The 22,298-nt window shown below is 34.3% G+C and overlaps 2 protein-coding genes and 1 pseudogene across 4 annotated transcripts; 1 reads left to right on the top strand and 2 right to left on the bottom strand.

Moving 5' to 3' along the window:
* Positions 1-357: 357 nt before the first annotated feature.
* LOC115989134 (protein SLOW WALKER 1-like) lies at positions 358-5,957 on the bottom strand. Its single transcript, XM_031112799.1, has 2 exons — positions 4,291-5,957; positions 358-737 (listed from the first exon to the last, which is right to left on the bottom strand). The coding sequence occupies exon 1, from the start codon at positions 5,893-5,895 to the stop codon at positions 4,321-4,323; it is 1,575 nt and encodes a 524-aa protein (XP_030968659.1). The 5' UTR covers positions 5,896-5,957; the 3' UTR covers positions 358-737; positions 4,291-4,320.
* A 2,489-nt stretch (positions 5,958-8,446) lies between these two features.
* On the bottom strand, positions 8,447-14,116 carry LOC115989136 (nodulin homeobox-like). Of its 3 annotated transcripts, none has more exons than XR_004091817.1 (11): positions 14,023-14,116; positions 12,430-12,481; positions 12,138-12,266; positions 11,894-12,039; positions 11,171-11,254; positions 10,968-11,093; positions 10,462-10,695; positions 10,022-10,153; positions 9,784-9,879; positions 9,238-9,345; positions 8,447-8,828 (listed from the first exon to the last, which is right to left on the bottom strand). XR_004091817.1 is itself a non-coding variant. In XM_031112800.1 (5 exons), the coding sequence occupies exons 1-4, from the start codon at positions 10,724-10,726 to the stop codon at positions 9,256-9,258; spliced, it is 444 nt and encodes a 147-aa protein (XP_030968660.1). In that variant the 5' UTR covers positions 10,727-10,871; the 3' UTR covers positions 8,447-8,828; positions 9,238-9,255. The 3 variants fall into 3 exon arrangements, 1 of the variants encoding a protein (XP_030968660.1); XR_004091816.1 differs by lacking the exon at positions 14,023-14,116 and adding an exon at positions 12,570-12,718; XM_031112800.1 differs by lacking the exons at positions 10,968-11,093; positions 11,171-11,254; positions 11,894-12,039; ... (1 more) ...; positions 12,430-12,481; positions 14,023-14,116 and having other exon boundaries at positions 10,601-10,871.
* Positions 14,117-19,305: 5,189 nt separating this feature from the next.
* On the top strand, positions 19,306-21,375 carry LOC115989129 (annotated as a pseudogene).
* The last annotated feature ends 923 nt before the right edge of the window (positions 21,376-22,298 follow it).

Below are 22,298 nucleotides of genomic sequence, written 5' to 3'. Positions count from 1 at the left end.
GTAATCAAAGTATACATTTCGATAAAGTTTTGTTCATTATTGGATCAAACTCTTGCATCAATTCATGACTGTATTGGCAACATCAAAATTGTTCAATTTGAAACATTACAAGAAATTAGAAATATAAAGGCACACGATCAATTACACTTTAGTGGTAAAACAAATATAAAAAATAAAACTAAATAAAAACTAAATTTTATTACATTCTTCTTGGTTTGTACTCTAAATCCTTGTAAAGTTTTTGTAAATGAACAATGAAACTACCTTAAGAGTCAAAATTAGAAAATACATTCAATATTTCAATGATATTGAAAATTAGCCTATTGACAACAAGATATGGCTTCAATACATCATGGAATGCTTGTAACAGGTTCTACTTTGAAAAAATTCAGTTACAACCAAAGGCCATCTTTGATAGAGCTACTATTTTCCTGGCAGATTACCAACACTTCATATTCTTAGCAGTTTTTATGTCAAGCTTTTCTTTATGCAGCATTGTCATGTAATGTGTCTTAGTTGCTATGCTCTTTCCTGAGTCATGTTTCTCTGTTTCGTCTGATTGTCTTACAGGATTCAGACCAGTTTTTTTTTTTTTTTTTTTGTTTACTTTCTTTCAACATATCAATACAAGTTTTCTATCTTTTAACTCACAAAAACAATATAAATCATGGAATGCTTCAAAACATTTTCTGGCAAGATATATTGAACTTTTGGGCAGCAAAGGCTAATATTTTATCCTGTTAACAAGAAAACAAGAGACATATGGTTATTAATCCATATAACCTTTGGCCACAATAAATGAGGAAAAAATGCATAAAACAAACTCTTGTTCATAAGCTCAATTGTGCCTAAATCTAAATCCAATTTCTGCTTTATTGTATAAGTAAATACCATATTTGTATAACATAGAAATACCCAATTAGAATTAAAGTTCATAATTCAGCCCCTTTCTATCTTAAGTTTCAGATGCATAATCAAAGCATATTCCAAAATTACAAAGAACAAATCAGATTATACAACACATAAAAACAGAGAGCGCGTCTTAACATTTTGCCTTCTCCTTACTTTTTTTGTCAACATTTACAAAAGTAGAAACACAAAACTTACAGTATTTCATTAGTTAGATTGATCTATGTTTCAAATGCATAATCAAAGCATATTCCAAAAATACAAAGAAAAAAAAAAAGATAATACAGCACATAAAAACAAGGAACACGTCTTACCCAAGAGTGGGTCTCTCCTTCGAGCTACAGGAATGAAACCAAAATTAGTAAAAATGAATGGCTATTTTTCAGCAAATTATGGATCATAATTGATAGTATCAAAGGTGGATTTTTTCGGCAAAATCAAACAAACCCAATTCAAAAAAATTAAGATAAGATCAAAACAAATACTCTCCAGATAATAAAAATCCAAACAAGAAGATCCCCCAACCATTTAAAAAAAAAAAAATCTTGAAGTACCGATTAGAGAGACATAGCAAATTTACCGGAACCACCATCGGAATTGGAGCGGAACGCGGTGGCTGCTAGCTATAGCCATGGAGATTGAGCCATGGAGTCCTAGAGAAAGATCTGATGGAAGAGAGAGAGGGAGAGAGCGTTTTTTGAAATTAGAGGAACCTGAAGGGTGTAGAGAAAAGGATAAAGAAATGGGTGAAAGTGGTGTCATGTGGATCAATGACGTGGCTCTATGATGTGTCATATTTATATCTGTTAGATTAAAGAAATGGCTGAGATTGAAATTATTGCACCCCGTGCAATACTCTAGGTATTGCACGGGATCTCAATCCTTATTGGTAGTCTTAAAGCTACATATAGCTCACTAATGATTGATGTGCTCATAGTTCAAAGGTAATACATCCTATCAACCTTAACTCTCTTCTAAACTCGCAGCCTTCGTCACTATGACTAGATCCAATCTCCAAACAAGCTGTATTTCTTTGGCCATTACCAAGTTTTTAAATCCCATAGAGGTGAACCATAACTAGAAGCAGATGGGAAATTGGGAATATGTAACACCTCATGTGATTGGTTAGGAGTGTCTTGTTACTCTTCTAAACCGTGGCACTACCGCGTAATTAATGTTGCTGCAGACCAAGATTACTTGGTCTTTTTTAGTTTACTAAATAGTAATTCTCTCAACTTCAGACTTGCAGTCCTTTCTCTTTTGTTTTAAAAAATAAATGATAAACAAGTAATCTATTTACTGAAAAGAAAACAGAGCAGAGCAGAGTTCTAGAAGCAAAATATGGAAAGGTAAATGAAAAACAGAGAATTATTTTCTATATGAGAAATTGTAAAATGCATTCCTCACTTGATTACTGAAATGACCTTTGGTATTTATACTTATACAGACACACATTGAAAAGAAAAGGTGGGAAACCAAAACTGAAATGTAACAAACTCTAAAACGGAAAACCAGTCATCTTTAACAGAATTTTAAACAAATTAATGACCTGATGACTTCTGAGTTTATGCTACACAACACAGGTAATAAAAAATGTACCACTTATAGCTTAGTGATGAACTCTGAAGGTTATAACACAACTTGCAGCACAGCAAAAAATAATTTAACACGACCTGTCATTTGCAGCTTTTGTCCTAACATTCTATAGTCTATACAACTGTATATACTATATAATATATAGAGAAGAATAGTATGATTGGCAAATGTTGTAAAAAAAAAAATTCTATAATCTATATAAATTTGACTGTTTGTGGCTTCTTAGTTTATCTCATTAGTTAGTTTTTGAAATGTTACACTGCACCCTCAAAATTCAATCCTATACAAGATTCTTTCTTCAGAGTTTTAATCCCAAATCAGAATAGATAAAATGTATCACAGACTATGATTCCAGGACAGACTGCCAAATTATATGTAAAATCCAATCAAACTTAGTTAATAGAAACATAAGAACATCACAAAACCACACCAAAGAGCTTCAACATCAAGACAGAGAAAGGTATATTTACAGAAATTCTAAAGGAGATACCTATAAAAAATAAAAAAATTCTAAAGGAGACATTTTCACCCGGGTAGGAATAAGAATTACTTCTTTGATAAGTGATAAATCTAAGAATAGGCACGTCCTGCTTTTAAATTTTTTGGAAAAAGAAAACTGTTGTTATCACCTTACTGAATGCCAGAATAGTCCATTTGCACCAATAAAACCATCTTATTTTTTCAATATAAGCAGACGACGACTTTGTAGGCAAGGTTTAAAGAGTCACTATACTATAGTATCCACCAAAAATAATGAGACTATATGTTGGAATCTTCCAAGGTACTTCCAGCTTTTAAATTTTTTGGAAGAGGATAACTATTTGTTACTACCGATTCATGTTCTGAATGACAGAATAGTGCATTTGCAGAAATTGAGCTCCTCAGGTAAGATTTAGAGAGTCACTGTACTATAGTATCCAACATTAATGAGAATATATGTTTAAATTTACTGTTCTCTATTTAAAAAAGGGTGGAGAGGTCACATTACTAAAAGAATCTAGGTGCCCAAATAAGCCAAGTCATCGTAAAGTGAATGCCTACCATTACAGCCATTTAGGTGGAAATGGCCAATGTTATTTCCTATCACTAACATGTCAAAAACAACAAGAGTTTGCTGTATTCTTCAACCTCCAATTTCAATGTTGTCTAGGCACTAACTTGAGCTGATGTCTCATGGTGATTTTTGAGTCAATGTAAATGCATACATGCATCTATCCTTTGATCTTCTAAAAGCTCCATAAACCATGTAAATGACAGATAAATAAGAGCAAACAGCAATTAGATATTTAAACCCAGTTTAACAATACTACATCCAGGTTTGCATGAGAGTGTATGTGGAATTCATATAAATGGAACATAAATTTCAAATTTAATCCTGGAATATATTTGGAAGACCCCAAAATTTCAAAAATTCAACCTACTTAGTCCATCAATATACGTTAGAATTTCCTATCAACAGCTCAAATACTAAACAGGCAATGGCATTACCAAACTACAGTTACAAAAGCTGACCTTAAATGATATAATATAAACACCCTACCAAACCAACATAACAGACGTCATGTATGTCTATTCTAAGAACACAGAACAACACAACAAAAGAAGCATATAAAAACCTCATTGGGATAAATAAAAAAATAAAAGCTTGATATGATGTATCTCATTGAGTAACTATAGTTCCTCAAAAAATTACAAAACGAAATGAATAATAACACAAACAAAATTTCATAACATCAATTGTCATGACAAGAAAGCTGCAAGCAGGTAATCAAATAATACAACTACCTCATAAAAAACCAAAAAGGCAATAAAGGTTCATCCCCTTCCAGCAATCCTCAATAAAGGAGAAATGATACCCTGTAGCTCTTGCAAAGAATGTTGTATCCGTATCTCCTCCTCAACAGACCGCTTAAGGTTTCTAATTTGACCCTTCAAGGCCTCAGAACCTCTGATATCTTCAACCCGCATTTCAAGAACCTTCTTCGTCAATCCCATCAACAAACCTGAGAATCTTGGCACTGTAGAATACTTTTGTAAGAACATCAACAGCAACCCAAGCTCCTCATTATCCAGATTCTCAACACACTTCAACAATTTCCTCCTTGCCACCAATTCCTCCATCACCGCCACCACATTCTCCGGATTCTTATTGCCCAACACTGACACCAGTGCCTCCTTGTGCCTAAACTTCTTCAACAACTTATCATGCTCTGCCAACTTTACCTTCTTTGGCCTCATAACCAAATAATCCCCCTCCTTAGGCTTATCACCCTGCCCTCTATGAAAATACCGAAAATATGAAGGCCTCATAACCCTTCTCTCCTCCTCCACACCTAAACTCCAAAAGCTTCTCAAACCAGTATCCACATTCTCCTCCTTCGTTTTTCTCTTCCCAACATACATTACCCCATTCGAACTCCCAATCACTCTCACCCCACAATCTGGTGAAAACCCAATTGACATAAGTGGTGCAGGGAACCTCATAGAATGTGTGACCTTCATCCTCCCATAATCAAACACCTTCATATACCCATCCAATCCCACGCTCAAAACCCTATGCTCCCTCCCTTCCTCAACATTCTCCTTCCCAACTCTCCCTACACAAACTGAAGTAACCGTCTTGGTATGACCCTCCATCGAATAAACCATCTTCCCACCTCCAATAAAATCCCAGATCTTAACCGAATTCCCACCTGCAGTAGCAACTAACCCCCCGGATGGCAAAAAAACCACACTTTCAACTGGTTTTCCATGGTTAACCTCCATAACTGTTTTCGAACCAGTCACTCTCACATCCCAAAGCTTAACCGTATGATCATAAGACCCAGTGACACACATTTCATGACTAACAGGTGAAAAATCACCACAACGCACGTAGTCCTTATGACCCAAAAGCTCTAAAAGTGGAGTCTCAGAAGCAACATCCCAGTACTTAACAACAGCATCATCGCCACCAGAGACCAAATGGAGCTTATCATGAAGTGGGTATTTAAGAAAACGTACCGGGCGTGTGTGGGACCTGAGTTTACGAAGTGGGGTCCGCGTTTTGACATCGAACACTTGGATTAGACCCGAGAGGTCAGACGCGGCGATCAAGAGGCCGTCACAGCGGAACGAGGCGGAGGAAACAACGTCGGAGAAGGAGGAGATGGTGGAGGAAGGAGAGAGGGTTTGGGGATTGAAGATTTTGAGTGAAGTGGAGTGAGTAGCGGCGAAGGGGTGAGGAGGCGAAGGAGAGAAAGTGAGGGAAGTGATGGAGGAGATGAGGTCTGGGATTTGGTGGTTTTTGAAGGAGGACCAGTACTTTGATTCTGGGGTTTGTTTTGGGGTTCTGGGTTTGGGTTTAAGCTTCGGTTTGATGGGTTTGAAGGTTGAATTTGGTTCCGCCATGGAAGGAGGTTGTGCAAAGTGAAAGCTCTAAATTTTGGAAGTTTAGGGTTTTAGACAAGGAACACCGAATGTGTTATGTGCATCGTGTTGGTTGTGGGGTTTTAGGCTGAGAATTGATACGTCACCGTTTGGCTCTGTATTTGCCGCGCATGCAGGAAGGGGTAAAAAGGTAAATGCATATATAATACTCTCTTTTGAATTTTTAATAATGTAGACTATATAGTATATAAAAGGACCCATTATCCTCAACATATTGAAACCAGAAGATAAAAAAAAAACTCGCCTCAAGGTCAAGGATTTACGTTGCTGAAGCAAGTGTAGAGTGAAGTGTTGTGATCAGGAATCATTTTTTTCTTCTCCAGTGAAAGTCATTTTCAAAACCTCATTTATTAATTATCACCCAAAACAGAACCATTTTTACAGGCGGCGGTTCCGGCAGAATGACGGTAGCAGGAGGCTGACGGTGGTGGCGCCAAAGATTTCTCTCTATCTCGCTCGCTCTTTATGTGCCTTTACGGACTCTTTCTCTCTCTACTGTACAATACTCAGTCTCTTTTAATATCCCAAAGTCAAACTACATAGTTTTGATTTTTTTTTTTTACTTAATCAAATATTAAAATTTTATTAAAAAATTAAATTTTATTTAATTTTTAAATCTTTAAAGGAAAAAATATATATATATACTGGGGAAAAAAAATGCCAATTTAGTTAAAAATTTTAAGAATACAGAGAGTAGTAAAAAAAAAACTGGTATTTAGTCTAGATAAACCCAAACCTATAATTTATTGAAGTAGTGAAAATTCACAAAACCCATCCTTCAAATCCAATTGAGCCTATGAACCTTTTTTTTTAACTATTAGCTAAAAAAAATGTCATTTTGACACATAAAAAAAAAAAATTAGAAGAGAGAAAAAGAGAATAAAACTCATCTATAAGTAAAAAAAAATATGTAACCCTTACATTCGGGTATAATTTAAACTCATATATGTATAATTGTGATTGTTTTAATTTTTTAATTTATCACTTTATTAATATGTCATATGTTATACACTAATATATAGATAAAGAGGTATAGTTTTCTTATGTACATACAGCTCCGCACTGTTAATATCTAATTTAATTGCTATTTTTTGGAGTGAATTTTAATTGCTAAATGGTTGCACTAAATTACAACAAATTTTTTTGGATATAAATAACAAATTTTTTTTATGGGAGATATGAATAACAACTTAATTGACCTTATTAACTTTTTTTGTGCTTGTTTCTCAAAAAAAAAAAAAAAATAAAATAAGTAATTGTAGTAAATTATAATTTGTCTCTCTAGCCTATTTACATTATCCTTCCTTTTATAAAGGTTTTTTTTTTTTTTTTGGTTTCATATGTCTTATAAAATATATATATATATATATATATATAAACAAAAGAAAGAAATAAGATTTCTTCTTCTTCTTTTGAGAGTAAATGGTGATAGATGAAAATATGAGATTAACAACAGACATAAGACATCACAAAAAAGATGTATTTATCACATAATCATTTGAACCCAAAAAAATAAAATTTAAAGCTTATAACATCTATGTTAGATTGCATTTTAACTTCAAGTCAAGATATTACAAATTGATTCCATTTTGGTGTTTATTTTTGCTTATAGTTTGGATTATATTGATATTTGGTTACACTTCAACCAATAAATATTGAGAAGTGTTAAATCCACAACATTTTCATAACAAATCATAGGTTATTAATTGTTATTGATTCAAATTTAAACCTACCAATGAGATTACTTTTTTGCCCCAACAATAACAACCAGTAACAACCTGCCACTTAAGATTTGTTAGTGAAAATGTTGTTGACATAACATTCCTCAATATTAGTTTCAATTCCAATGAGATTTTCCTCTAGTAAATTTCGTTCATCTACTGTTGAACTTGTTCTAGCCTTCTAGGCCACCTCATCTTCTTTTTTTTTTTTGGTCGTGTCAATATTCTATTTGTTGAATACTCCTTTGAAGTTTAAAGTATATTAACAGAAAGTGACTCCTTGGAAAATTTTCAAGGAAGAAATTACAACACTTGAACCAAATTTCAAACACAATAAGTAAATTTTGATATATTTTGGCAAACCAATCATGTAATGTCTATCATTTATCATAGGGGAAGAAACCCTTCTTCTTTAAATCCTTCAATTTTATTCAAGATATAAGAGATCTAACATTTAAAAAATTTAATGATCTTAAAAATGCAAATAAAATAGACAATTGGGCCTTCTTGCATATGATGCATAAGTTGTTCATCAGGCATGTTTAAATAGACAATTGTGATTCTTTAAAAATGGGTACTTGGGCAGGACCTGTTTCAGAGATCTTTCTTTAATTATCTCTTGAACATTCGACAAGAGGAGGAGAAAAAAAAAAAAAGGATCCAAGCCTGCAGCATGTGCTGTTGATTTGATGAACACCATAAAAGAGAGGTTCCATATTCCAGATCCATGAAACTTTTTCTTGTTTCCAGAACCAACGCTTCATAGACATGGGATCATGATTTAATCTTCTTTTCCTGGAAATTTCAGCTTTTCAACAGGCCAACTCTAATCAGAGATTGATTTTATAACATTCGCTTGTCTTTGAACAGTTATATTGATTATCGATACTTCAAAAATATAACTCAGTTATTAAAGGAAGTAGATGGAGGCAACCCAAATTAAGATATGGCATTAAACAAGGGGATCTTTGTACTGTTACAAATTTCCTCACTGGGCAAGGCTAATTCCCATCCCATCTTCCCCCCTTCCCAAATACTAAACATCCTCTAAACTGAAAATTGAAAAAAAGGGTACTGCTTCACAACCTGTTTCTACAAACTTGTACCTAAGGTAGTGCTGTCCTACATATACAAACGTGCAAGTTTAAGTTTTTAGTCACTAGCTGAAGGCCCCTGCACAATGAAAAGATAAAATAGTCAAACACAGAATAAACGCATATGAACAAAATATTATCTACAGATATTATCAAGGAAATATTTCCCAGTGCAGAAACAATACAAGATGATTTGTAATCGAATCTAAAAAGATTGTTTGAAGTGACAGATGGATAAGGCAATTTAACCATTCCAACTGAAAAAAATCCAAGGACTTTTTTTTTTTTTTTTTTCTAAGTTGTCCAATTAGGCTGATGTCACAAGAGAAAAAGTTTAAGACTGGGTCCAATGGAAAAACGTCCAATCTTCGGTAACTTAAGAGAAAAAGTTTATGACTGGGTCCAATGAAAAAACGTCCATCTTCGGTAACTTCTTCAATCAGAGATGAGATGATACCACATTTGGCAGGGTACATTTTACTTCATACCTGATGTTCTTGATGCAGCTAAATTATCTGCAGCTCTTTCTGAATCTCCTGTCCTTGTCTGGGATGTTTGGGATCTCTACCAAGCCCAGTCTTCAATAACCCAAAAACCTGCTGACAAAACCATAGTTAAAGCAGGCTTTATGCACAGAAAAAGAGTATCTAGAAGAACAGTAGAATGTTCAAGACGACAAAAAAGTGGACTGCTGTCACTTGCATAAATGCAGTTTGCAGTCTACTAGTAATGAGAGAACCCAAGGGTTGAGGACAGAAAAGTTGATCTCTGTTTAAATTACCATCTCTTTTGGTACACTCAAAAAACCAACCTCACGAAATGTTCCATAACCAGAAATGATTATGAAAAGAGGACCACAGGTAAAGACAATGAAGTGAAAATGATAATCATGTTAGATCCTCCAGCCAAAAACATAAAAAAAAGGTTGGGTCCGTTGGTGAGCCACTTCAGAGCAAGCCACCAAGCTGCTGACAAGAAGTTCTAATGGTCCATTGAGAAGGATAGCCCGCTCTCAAAATAATACAGGAACTTACCTCTAAAGCTACAGATTTTGCCAAATCCAGGCTCCCTGGTGAACTAGCAACGTCATCCAGGTAAGAGAGGCTTTCTGATTCACACAGACTTAACAGCTGCAAAAGAGGAAATGTGACTAGTTTCAATAAATGAGGTTTGTTTAGAAAGGAATCACACAATGGGAAGCTGCAGTAGAATCTAAAGTAGCTGAAGCCTCAGAGTAGAAATTAACAGTAAATCTTCATCACCGGGACTCACAATTGATAGGACTTTAGCTTTCAGCCTAGATACAGCAGCCACAACTCTGGAGGATTCTACAAAAGGTGGTATGACATTTAACTTCAAGATGGCTCGCGCCAAAAACAGAACACCACCCTTTTCACATAGTTCCTGAAATAGGACCAAAATGAGAGTTTAATAAAATAACAACAGCTGTATATAATCTTAAAGAATCAACCAAATAAGAAAATAGAATTGGCCAATAACTTTACAAGTATCCATTAAGTCAATTTTCAATAAGAAACCCATATATCATATGACCTTGAACTTGTTTAATAATTGCTACAATCTAAACCATGATTTTGTCAGCCAAACCAAGATTTTTGGCAATGCAAATCTCCCTGTTTGTCTCACTGCCTACTTGCCCTTGCTTGTAAACAATGCAATTGAGAGAGGGTTATATCTACACAGATATCTACCCAAGGGTACTTCTGGTTTGAAAAAATGATGAACTCGTCCCATCTCTTTCCCTTTCAGCCAACTGATACAACATATAAGAGACCCCTAACATATCATTCACTGAAAACAAAAGGAAAAATAGAGTTCTGGCTTGGAAACCTTATTCCTGAGTAGGTGCTCTGGAAACATTTTTTGTTGGCACAATGATTGAAGAAACTGTAAAGAAGCCTCACATTGCTGGCAGAGATAGTTAACTATTTGTTCAGCAGTCAGATTTGATTTCATGCATGAAACAGGATATATGTGTAAGCTTGCAGAACTTGATAACTGAGAAGGGGAAAAAGAAATCTAGCAAGAGCACAGATTAGACTCAGGAACTGATTAAAAATGTAGCTTAAACTGATGGAATAATGAATATAAAAATGTTCCATGAACATGAAAACAGTAGCTTGGAAGAGAGATTACTTAAACTGAACCCTATTTCTATTAATAGCAGCTTAATCAAATCATGTGGGGTAAGTTATACCTTAGGGTGTGCAAGCTATACATGAGCAAGATCTGGCCATTGTGAACATATACATCCTGTTAATAGATATAGACTGCATGCCACCATTGCTGAATGCGTAAGGGGCATGCAGTCATTACAGGTTTCCTGCATCATGAAAGTAAGTCTCAATATATATAAGTAGTACAGGTGATAGACCTCAGAAGATGAGGATTGTGGAAAACCTGTTTATAACCACCAAGAACAATTAGCAAATAAAACACCAGGTCAAGCAGCTGCTCTGTCACCTTGACATCATCTAGCAAAATCTGAAACCATAATTCAAGCATAAGAATCTGGAGAGAATTTGTAGCCTTTCACCTGTTCTAGTGCCATGGCAAAATACTCGAACTTATGGAAAGAAAGAGATGGAGGTCTCATACATCCCAAAGAGACCATGAATAAGCAAAGTGAATAACAGAAGAAAGAACAAATCAGCAATTAGACATAAATGAAAAGTAGAATTCACATTGTCCCTTGTCATGAACAATCATTTACACAGACATTAACAGTAAAAACCCCAATTATACGACAATACTCTACTATCTTGAAAGGAAAAGGAGATGGAAAACATTCGGTTAAGAATACAAAAATCAAGTTTTGGCATTATATATATAAAGGCCACTATGATCGAGATTATAGAAGTAAGCTTGACAATGTTTGTTTGATTAGGTTCTAATGTGAGGTGGATGTAAGCTTGACAATGTTTGTTTGATTAGGTTCTAATGTGAGGTGGATGTTTGGTTTATTTCTAGAAATCTTATAAGAATTATTGATTCTTCCCATGATATCCTTAGGTTTTAAATACAATGTCAAGCATTTTACTCATTATTTTTGTAAGGCTTTCGACAAATAAATAATAACTAAAAAATTAAAAAGAATATGAGCCGTAAATTAAGTGAAGGAACCTGCTCAAGTTTAGCGTGTCGAGGTGCTAAATCACACAATGAATGCCGGATAACAAGTATCTGAACAGGGTTTCATCTTTGTCAGATGACATAAGCACTGCCATAAGGTGTAAGGGAAGAAATCCTGCAAGCTTCTCCATATCAATCTGAAACAAATCATAATCTAAGATCTCACATATTAATAAAAAGGTAAGAACAGGATTGCATATTGATGATAAACGACGACCATGATGCATTATCTGACCTTAATTGATGACCCTTTTTTATTAAGGTAGTGAATAGTGAAGTTTTCGGAGTCCCTCAATAACTTATGAAGTTCCAGGGAGCTAAGCCCATGCAACCCCTTCACTGCTGAAATTAAGTCAATGGCTTCCTACAAATAAATTGAACTAAATTATGATGGGAACAGGAGGGGATATGAGTTGAAGAAACAGATTTAATTTTTTTTTTAAATGTAAAACAGTTAAATCAAACAGACAATCCCAAGAAAAAAAAAAGGGAGAGAAAAAATATGCAGCCAAGTTCAGATTACTTACTACTGCAGAACTACATGATGGTTCTTCCATAGCAAGCGTCATTCTTGAAAATCTAAAGCCAAGGGGAAAAACAATCACATAAGAAAGAGAAGTAGAGCAAGCAATCACCAACATGAGTTTAGTAAGCATAGGATAGTTACTATTTTGCAATTTAGGAAGGCAAAAAGCTTGATTATGTTGAAGTCACTCCGAGGGCTAAAAGTTGAGGGCAGACAATGGGACCTAGTACAAGTAACACTTATGGAAATTTCAAATGTAAAAAGGAATCTGTAGGAGAAGCATCTCACACTCCTTCCAATTATGAAATGATGTATAGCAACCATTGTGGAACTTGAGTTGCATAAAAGACATCATATTTTTTCTATTTGCAAGCAGGGTCCATGATGGTTATTGAACCTCAATCTTCAACACTTAGAATTGGTGATATTGCATGCATTCCACACTGGTATTCTTGCAGCAAGTGGCATATTAGACAGAGCCTAGGAAGCATGAATTCTTTCAACTAGCATTTATATATGTATTGGACACACATCCAATATGTATACTCTCACAAGATATTTCCTTAATTTTTTATAATTTTTCACTCCCTCTATGAAACTAATAGCTTCTAAACTGGTTTCATCATTCAAACATATTTTGCACCTTTTAACATTTCTTGTTTATCATTAAACTGAAAATTAGCATAATATTTACTTAGGAATGTTTACTTTTATATCAATTAATTGAAGCATCCATGCCATATTGTATACTAAATTTTCAAGAATTGACAAATCGCTGTGTTGGTATTGAATTGTATATGTATTCTGTATCCATATTGGTGCTTCCTGGGATATAAATCAATATCATAAGTTAACAGTCACCAAATCGATCCACAAATGATTAAACAATCCCCCATAAGACAACAAACTCTGCCACGTGTAGAGCCAGTCAAGCTCCAAAAACTCCACCAAATCCATTTACAGGGCACCAAATCATAGATTGCATCCCATGTCAAACAACAGTGAGGAAATGCAAGTAGCACTACAGCTACTGCATGCAGATGGAAGTGCATTCACACCTAGACATGCAAATGCAAATAAAAATTCACCAAAATCAAATCTTTCCATTGGAAATGAGAAGTTTTACTCAAAACACACACAACCCATTACTCTTAAGTATCAAAATCTTCATGTATATCAATTAAAAAGCAATTATTAAACACTTGCCAATACATAATAGTCCCAAAAGAAAATCTAAAATGCATTATATAACTTTGTATCAAATTGATGCAGACTGCAAAATCCAACTAGCAAAACACAACTGAACTCATTAATGCAGTAATGACAAATTCCATAACCAAAAAAAAAAAAAAACAACCAAGAAAAAAACTAAAACAGTATACAATAATTGAAAATTAAACTTGTAACTTCAATATACAGTAAAACCATCAAAAACCCACAACAGAAAACCCTAGTTCTGTAGCAACCATGTTGAATTGAACGTTAAAACCCTATAAATGCAAAGACTTTTTCAGAGGCTACTGTGTGAAGCGCACAGTAGAAATGGCTTTGAAAAAGTGTGTGTATTTGTATTCAAAAAAATCAGAAAGCTGACCTGAGAACCGTATCGACTATCGACGAGCTTCGAGTACGAGATTTATATAAAGCGCCTCAAAAAATAAATAAATATTAAAAATTAAAAATGAAAAAGCAAGAAATTCGCCGGTGTTTTTTTTGAGCTAATGTACACACCTCGAGAATGAGATTTGAATTGTAAAATGCAGTTTTGTTAAGGACTACAAAGTTATTTTGCGTTTCAGTTTTTTTTTTTTTTTTTTTTTTTTTTTTTAAATAAAAAAATTTATGTTTAGTTAATTAATAATTTAATACTAATGTGTTAGATTAAAGGCCTATTAAAGATACTATATAAAACTATATACATGTATTTGTGTATTTATGTATAATATATAAACTCCCAAAACAATTGAGTTTTTTTTGGGATTATACAAATCAAGATTAAATTCTCTAAAAAAAAATCAAGATTAAATATTGAAAAAATAGTTGATTTTTAAACATTATTGCTCAAATTATTAAATAACTATAAATTTCACAAATAAGTGATTATCAAAATAGTAATTCCAAAATAGTTATAATATCATGGTACTTCATCTTATAACTTTATTGGAAGTTCTTTGTTGAACTTCTCTACCTTCTAGGTTCACTTTTAATCACTTGTCAATTTCGAATTTCCACACTTTGTGAAGGGTTTCATCATAACTGCCCTAAATATAAAATTTACACCTAAGAATGATATAAAGCTTTATCTTAAAAGATTTACACCAACTTTAGTTCTCTACATAGCTCCTTGATTATACATAATGCCACAAACAAATCCAATTAAAAATTATGTATACCTCAAAACAAAAGGGGATCATACAAATCAAGATTAGATATTGAAAAAAAAAAATGTTTAACATATGTTACTTTTCAAAATATTCAAAAACTATAAAATCCACAAACAAGTGTTATCAAAATGGTAATTTCATAATAGGTAAAGTGTTGATCTTGATACTTAACTTGATAATTATATCGGAAGTTTTTTGCCCAATTTCTCTCCGTTCTTGATTCGTAGAATCATTTGAAATCTTGATCGACGCTTTGTGAAGGGCTTCATCATAGATTTCTTAGTATAAATTTGACCTACGAATCGAAACTTTTATCTTCCCCTTTTAGATTTATACCAAGGTTAAATCCCAAATAAATTAGGGTTTTTTTTCCCTCTTGAAAGGCTTCACATATCTCCTCGATTATGCGCAATGCCACAACTAGATCCGAGCAAAATGGCAATAAAGGAAATCAAGAGATTAAATAGTTTATATATGGAAAAAAATGTAGTTGTGTATTTTTTCCCTCATTTTATTTTATTTAATATTCTTCATAAATAGTTTTAAGACAATAAATGATTTGTAAAAATGGATATTAAATAGTAATAAAAAAATTAAAAAATTAAAAAAAATTTTGGTACCACTCTCCTTGCATGCATGGGTTGCCAGGTGTAACTTACCCAAATACAAGTCTAGAAAATTAAATCAGGAATTCTTCCACGTATGCTCTAATAACGTCATTTGCCACAGATGTCTTTTCTTTTTATTTGAATAATACTTACTGCTCATGGATTTCAATTAATAAAATTTACTGTTTTCAAATAAGGGACTTTTTTTTTTTTTTTTTTTGGAGAAGGCATATAAGGGACTTGGGTTTGTATCTCACTTGTGAAACAACAAAAATCTAATACTAAAAAAAACAATAATTTTGGAGCTGATATTATAGGTTCAAATCCTATATTACTACTCTAATAATGGAGATTATTAGGTTCTATATGAAATAATATTTTGTAATAATGAGTATTCCTAAAGCCTTTTCTTGCATCTTAATTCTTCCTTAAGACTTTCATGGAATGTAATGAAGAGATATACTCATTAATTATCACTTCTTGCTCCATAATTAATTATAGACAATCATTAACCTCAAGGGGCCTTTTGTTTATTTTTTAATTTTTTATGACTAAATTGTATTTTATTGAAAATTAAAAGTTGAAATATAACATTTAATGTTCCTATGCTCCTATTGAACCACATTATTATAACATTTTTGTCCAATTTGATCCACTTTGGTCCATTTTGGTCTAATTGGTTCAATTCAGTCAATTTTGATACACTTACTTGAAAATATGGAAAAAAAAAAATGAAGATAAATTTGCATTGAGAGTAGCCATTCTAAATTTGAATTTGTTTAACAATATAGATCTCTTGTTTTATTAAAAACACTATACCAATTTAACAAGCATACTCAAAAAGCAAACTCAACTAAGGATAGACACATAGACTCTCCATGAGGCACACCAAAGTTTGTCTTACAAAGGAGAAAGTATACCATGTTTCAGTAATACCAACTTAGCATCTGTTTTGGTATTTCTTATCCAATAAATAAGTGACACCTATTTCAAAAAACCACATCAGACTACTCTAATAAATTAATCACAATTTTCTATACTATTGGGAAGATAAATTAATCATTTATTGGAATAGTCTGATGTGGTTTTTTAAAACAGGTGTCACTCATTTATTGGGTAAGAAATACCAAAACAGATGCTGAGTTGGTATTACCGAAACATGGTATACTTTCTCCTTACAAAGAGTCATTGAACTTCATATTTCCCACCAATCGAAGAATCACACCTCATTAGAGAGGATTCGAATGCCTAATTGTCGTAAATCCAAGAAGTTCTTTGAATCCATAGATTTTTTTTTTTTTTTTGAAGTGCTTTGAATCCATAGATGATAGACAATATCGACGATTGCCAATCTACTAACACATGACTTCATGCTATCCCATTTCAACGAATAACCTTGATACTACCAAGCAGCAAATCCATCATAGGTGGTCAACCAAGCCATAAAGGCATGCTGAGACATAGCAAACTTCTGTCAAATGAAGTTGACCCACTCAGCCTTCTAAATAGTAAATTCTAACGCCTTGCTCGAACAACAGGCAATTTTGTAAGAGAACTGATTGAAGGAGATGGAGCCAAGTCACTTGATATGTATTGCTTTAGTTTAACCTGGAAAAATTAAGCTCAAATTGGATTAGCGTCATGGTCTATTTTATGGCAACCTATTACACACCATGTTTAATTGAAATTTTATCAATTTTGGCAAAATATTGATGCTATTTTGGTTTCTTTTTTACTTTTTTCCATGTTCTACTAAATCAGTCCTTATATAGTTTGTTAATTTATTTTCAACACTAAACAACGTTTTTGAAAATCTTATGAAACTTTTGTATGGCATTACATCTTTTCAAGTGTCTTTCTATTCACCTTCTCCAACCCTGAATTTGATATTGTATTTTGAATCTTAGATTCTTAATAATATGAGAGCTTGCAACATTTCTTATATTTAGATTTACATTAAAGACTTAGTCATTTATAAAAGTGGTTTCCCAACTATAAAGGTATACATATGACATAATACGTTATCAAAATAGATAAATAAATATATATACACACATTACATAATATAATATGAAAGTTTTGCTCATACTAGAATGGTGCTGTTCTAATCTATTTAATGTAAAATACATAAGTACAATAAAACAAACATGAAAGAAAATTTTTAATTTTTTTATAAAGAAAAATGAAATAGAAATAGTTGTACTACATAAGTAAAACAAAATTAGGACATCTTGTACATTAGCAAATTTCGCATCCTCTGTATTTTTTTTTTTAAAGAATTTCAATTTATGACCAAAACACTACTTATTTAACTATAAGAGGCTTTACCAGGCCCTTTTTTTTTTTTTTTTTTTAACGTGAGACTTTACCAGTTGAGTTAACTAAACCTATGGTTAGGGATGGCAATGGAGCGGGGCGGGGCCGAAGGATGGGGTCATCGCCCCCGCCATGCATGGATTTTTCTTGCCCCATCCCCAACCCTTAAGGCCCCGCAAAGCCCCGCCCCACCCCGTAAAACTTTATTTCTTGTTAATTTTCCCTACAACTATTACCATTTTTTCAAATAAAATGACATGTTTCAATAATAAAAATATACTTGAACCCAGTAAATGTTATAAATTACTAAGTAGTGTGCATTATTTTTTTTTGACTTCAAAGATAGAATTATATTGAAAAAATGGACTGAAGCTCAAAAACTTACAAAAAGCGATGATACTAGCAGCCAGCAACCCTCCAAAAAATAAAATAAAATAAAGTAATAAATTGTGTCCAAACAAAGAAAAACTATAAGAAGTATTGGTTGTCTTTTTTCCCCTACGTATGTCTAAAAACCAGCACACTCAGGTCCTCCCATTTTGTGACTATTTCATAGAGAATGGGACAAAGTCTCAAACCTGTACCTTATAAGTTATAACAGCCAAATGCCCACACATACATACAATGACACCCCTACGTATGTTTAAAAACCAGCACACTCAGGTCCTCCCATTTTGTGACTATTTCATAGAGAATGGGACAAAGTCTCAAACCTGTACCTTATAAGTTATAACAGCCAAATGCCCACACATAAACACAATGACACAAACACAAATATTTAGAGTCTCAGACTTAGACCCAGACCTGTACCACATTAAAAAAAATTATGTTCATGATGAAAAGTAAGTTGAGAAAGACATATGAATCATGAATGAAATCATTAATTCAACAGTATATAAATTTGTTTCTAATAAAGACAAAAGAAAATGTTAAAATTGGTACCTTATTTCCAACTTTGCTAGAGACAAAAAAAGAGGTAGAGAGCTACGTTAGGTAGAATAAAATAAGTTGATGATATTTTTGTTTAAATAGTAATGTTTAAGGGTATGAAAAATTACAATTTAACCCTTATTAATGCGGGGGGGTGGGGATGGGGCGGGGCGAGGTGGGGTGAGTCTAAAAAGTATAAACCCATCCTCGCCTCGCCTCGGGGTGCGAGTCTAAAATCTCGCTCCATCCCCAGCCACCTTTGTGGGGCGGGGAAAATCCACAAGGGACGAAGCGAGGAGGGGTGGGTCAAAGAAGGGCGGGGTAAAATTGCCATCCCTACCTACGGCATCCTCCACATCAAGGAAAATTTTAGTGCCACAACTCTATACACAACTTTGTGCACAACTCGGCCACTTGGCGAGTTGTGGTTGGTGGAGGGGTGACCCACCATTACCCCTCCACCAACCACAATTCGCCACGTGGCCGAGTTGTGCACAGAGTTGTGGCACCAGAATTACTCCCGCATCAATAGAGGACTATATTAAAAAAATCGTTAAAAAAAAATCTATATAACGAGCTCCAAAAAAAAATACAACCCTACTTTGTAATGCATTTTGAAGCCAAAGATTCGAGCTTCACATGAAACCCCTTCTTCCTTCTTCTCAAAACTCGATCTCACTACTACTCTCTGCTCTCACTCTCAGATCTCAACCACACCTCCACTCTCTCAGCCTCAAGCCATTCTCTTCAATTTCCACCAACAAAGCCAAATGGAACTCAACCACCAACGTAATCATCACCAACCCAACTCTGCTAATCATGGAGTCATGCACCACCATGCTCCAACTCAAACAAATTCAAGCCCACATGACCCGCACTGCCCTCATCACTCACACTTTCCCTGTCAGCCGAGTCCTAGCATTTTGCGCTTTAGCTGATTCTGGTGACATTCAATATGCCCGTATGCTTTTTTCTCAGATTGAAAGACCCAATACTTATATGTGGAACACTATGATCAGGGGCTACTGTAAAGCCAAAATTCCCACCATTGGGTTTTCATTTTTTCGTCAAATGGCTCGAGAATGCGTCGAAATGGATCGCCGGAGCTTTTTTTTTGCGCTCAAGGCGTGCGAGCAGTTTTGTACAGTTTTAGAGGGGGAATCAGTTCACTGTTGGATTTGGAAGATGGGTTTTGATTCGGATTTAGTAGTGGGAAATGGGTTGGTTCATTTTTATGCTGAATGTGGGTGTTTGAATTTTGCACGTGAAGTGTTTGATCAAAGTTTTGAAAGAGATGTTGTTACGTGGACCTCGATGATTGATGGATATGTGGTGCATAATTGTTCGGAGGAGGCATTGAAATTGTTTAATTCAATGTTAATGAGTGATGTTGAGCCAAATGAGGTTACCATGATTGCTGTACTTTCAGCGTGCTCCCTAAAAGGGGACTTAACTATGGGAAAAAGTATCCATGAGTATATAAAAAAGAGGAACGTTAATTGTAGCCTGAATTTGCAAAACGCTATGTTGGATATGTATGTAAAATGTGGTTGCTTGGTTGCTGCTAGGGAGGTTTTTGATGACATGAAAATTAGAGATGTGTTTTCATGGACTATTATGGTTAATGGGTATGCTAAGTTTGGTGACTTGGATTTAGCAAGGAAGTTTTTTAATGCCATGCCTGAAAAAAATGTGGTCTCTTGGAATGCAGTGATTGCAGGTTATTCTCAGAATAATCAACCAGAGGAAGCATTGAAGTTGTTTCGTAACTTGGTGGGAGTTGGTTTGCATCCAATAGAGAACACATTGGTCTGTGTGCTCTCTCTGCTTGTGGTCAACTGGGTTCTTTGGATTTGGGTCAATGGATTCACCATTTCTATATTAATCAAAAGCGGATTCAACCTAGTGTGATCCTGGCAAATGCATTTATTGACGTGTATGCTAAATGTGGGAGTATTGATGCAGCTGCTATGATTTTTAATGAAACGGTGGAGAGAGATTTGGTTTCTTGGAATTCCATGATTGCTGGATATGCTTCTCATGGACATGCTACAAAAGCCCTTGTCCTTTTCGATGAGATGATTAATATGGGATTTAAGCCTGATGAAATCACATTTGTGGGTGTCTTATCGGCTTGCAGTCATGGTGGTTTGGTTTCTGTAGGTCGAGAATATTTCAAAAGTATGAATAGAAATTTTGGGATAGAACCAACGGTTGAACACTATGCTTGCGTGATTGATTTATTTGGTCGAGTGGGGCTACTAGATGAAGCTTATGAATTAATAACAAAAATGCCCATGGAAGCAAGTGTAGCTGCATGGGGCGCTCTTCTTAATGCTTGTAGAATGCATGGGAATGTCGAGGTGGGTAAGCTTTCTGCCTTTAGGCTTTTAGACTTGGATCCTGAAGATAGTGGTATCTATTCATTGCTTGCAAATATTTGTGCTCATGAGAGAAGATGGGGTGATGTAAGGATGGTTAGAAGTATGATGAGAGAGAGAGGGGTTAAGAAAACTCCTGGCAGTAGCTTGATAGAGGAAGAGGGTGAGTTTTATGAATTTTTGGTTGCTGATGGATCACACCCTCAATCCGAAGATATTTATAGGGTATTAAACGAAATATTTTTGCTGTCCAAAGTGGAAGACTCTGTTCCTGATACTAAACTCAATTCATGAACTTTAATGTGTTTGATGCTTTATTTACAAATTGAGTGACTGACTTTGGGGGGAATTATTTGGGCAGTCAAGATGAGGGGTCAGGGTTGCAAAACATGCATGAACCATGAAATTAAGGAGATAAGACACCAAAATTTGAGCGACTGTCTCGGCTTATGGACTTACAGTGTAAACCAAGGTTCTCAACTTGAGCCATCTAGACTTCCTCTCATTCTTCTCTGGTGCAATTTCTGAATCTCCCAAACCTATCTCTTCATCTTCCTTTTCTCTTCCTCACATTGGCTTATAATACGCTTTGCACTTAGGCATATTATTCTTCTTTTTCAAGCGCACATGAATCACGTAACGGTGCTTGACCTGCCACTACTGGCGTGTTAATTGGGGATGTCTTGAGTTAACTCTTACGTTCAGTAACCAAGACTGGCTTTGCAGTAATAACTAATAACTGTGTGAGAGAGAGAGAGAGCGCTTCTTAGAGGAGCTGGTAGATAGTGGAGGAAAGGGCATATCATTCATTGCATGCCATAAACGAATGTCATTTTCTCAACAAACGACGGTCTTTTTGTTATCACTTGAGCCCCAACACAAGAATCATATTTACAAAACTACATACCATTTTTTTATAAAGAAAATTGACGCATTATCTTTGGAGTTTGGAGGTTTACTTAAAAGGTTGTCCACCATAATTTTTAGGAATATTTTATTGATAATCGTCCATCGCTTATTACCAAATAATTGGTAAAATCTAATGACTAGGAGTAATGACATTTTTTGCAGTGTTCTATGTTCATAGTTCAATCCAACTTCTCCTCACCTAATATCTTCTTATCTCAGAAATATAATTGTTAAAGTTTCTTATCGTTGAACAAGACACTTAGATTCAAATCTTGACTACATCAAAAACAATTAAGTGTTGTGACATGATAATAAAAAATAATAATTATTGAAAGAATATTA

Source organism: Quercus lobata, chromosome 5, assembly GCF_001633185.2.
Source record: "Quercus lobata isolate SW786 chromosome 5, ValleyOak3.0 Primary Assembly, whole genome shotgun sequence".
In the NCBI taxonomy this organism is placed as follows: Eukaryota; Viridiplantae; Streptophyta; class Magnoliopsida; order Fagales; family Fagaceae; genus Quercus; species Quercus lobata.
This window is presented reverse-complemented; position numbering and strand designations above follow the sequence as displayed.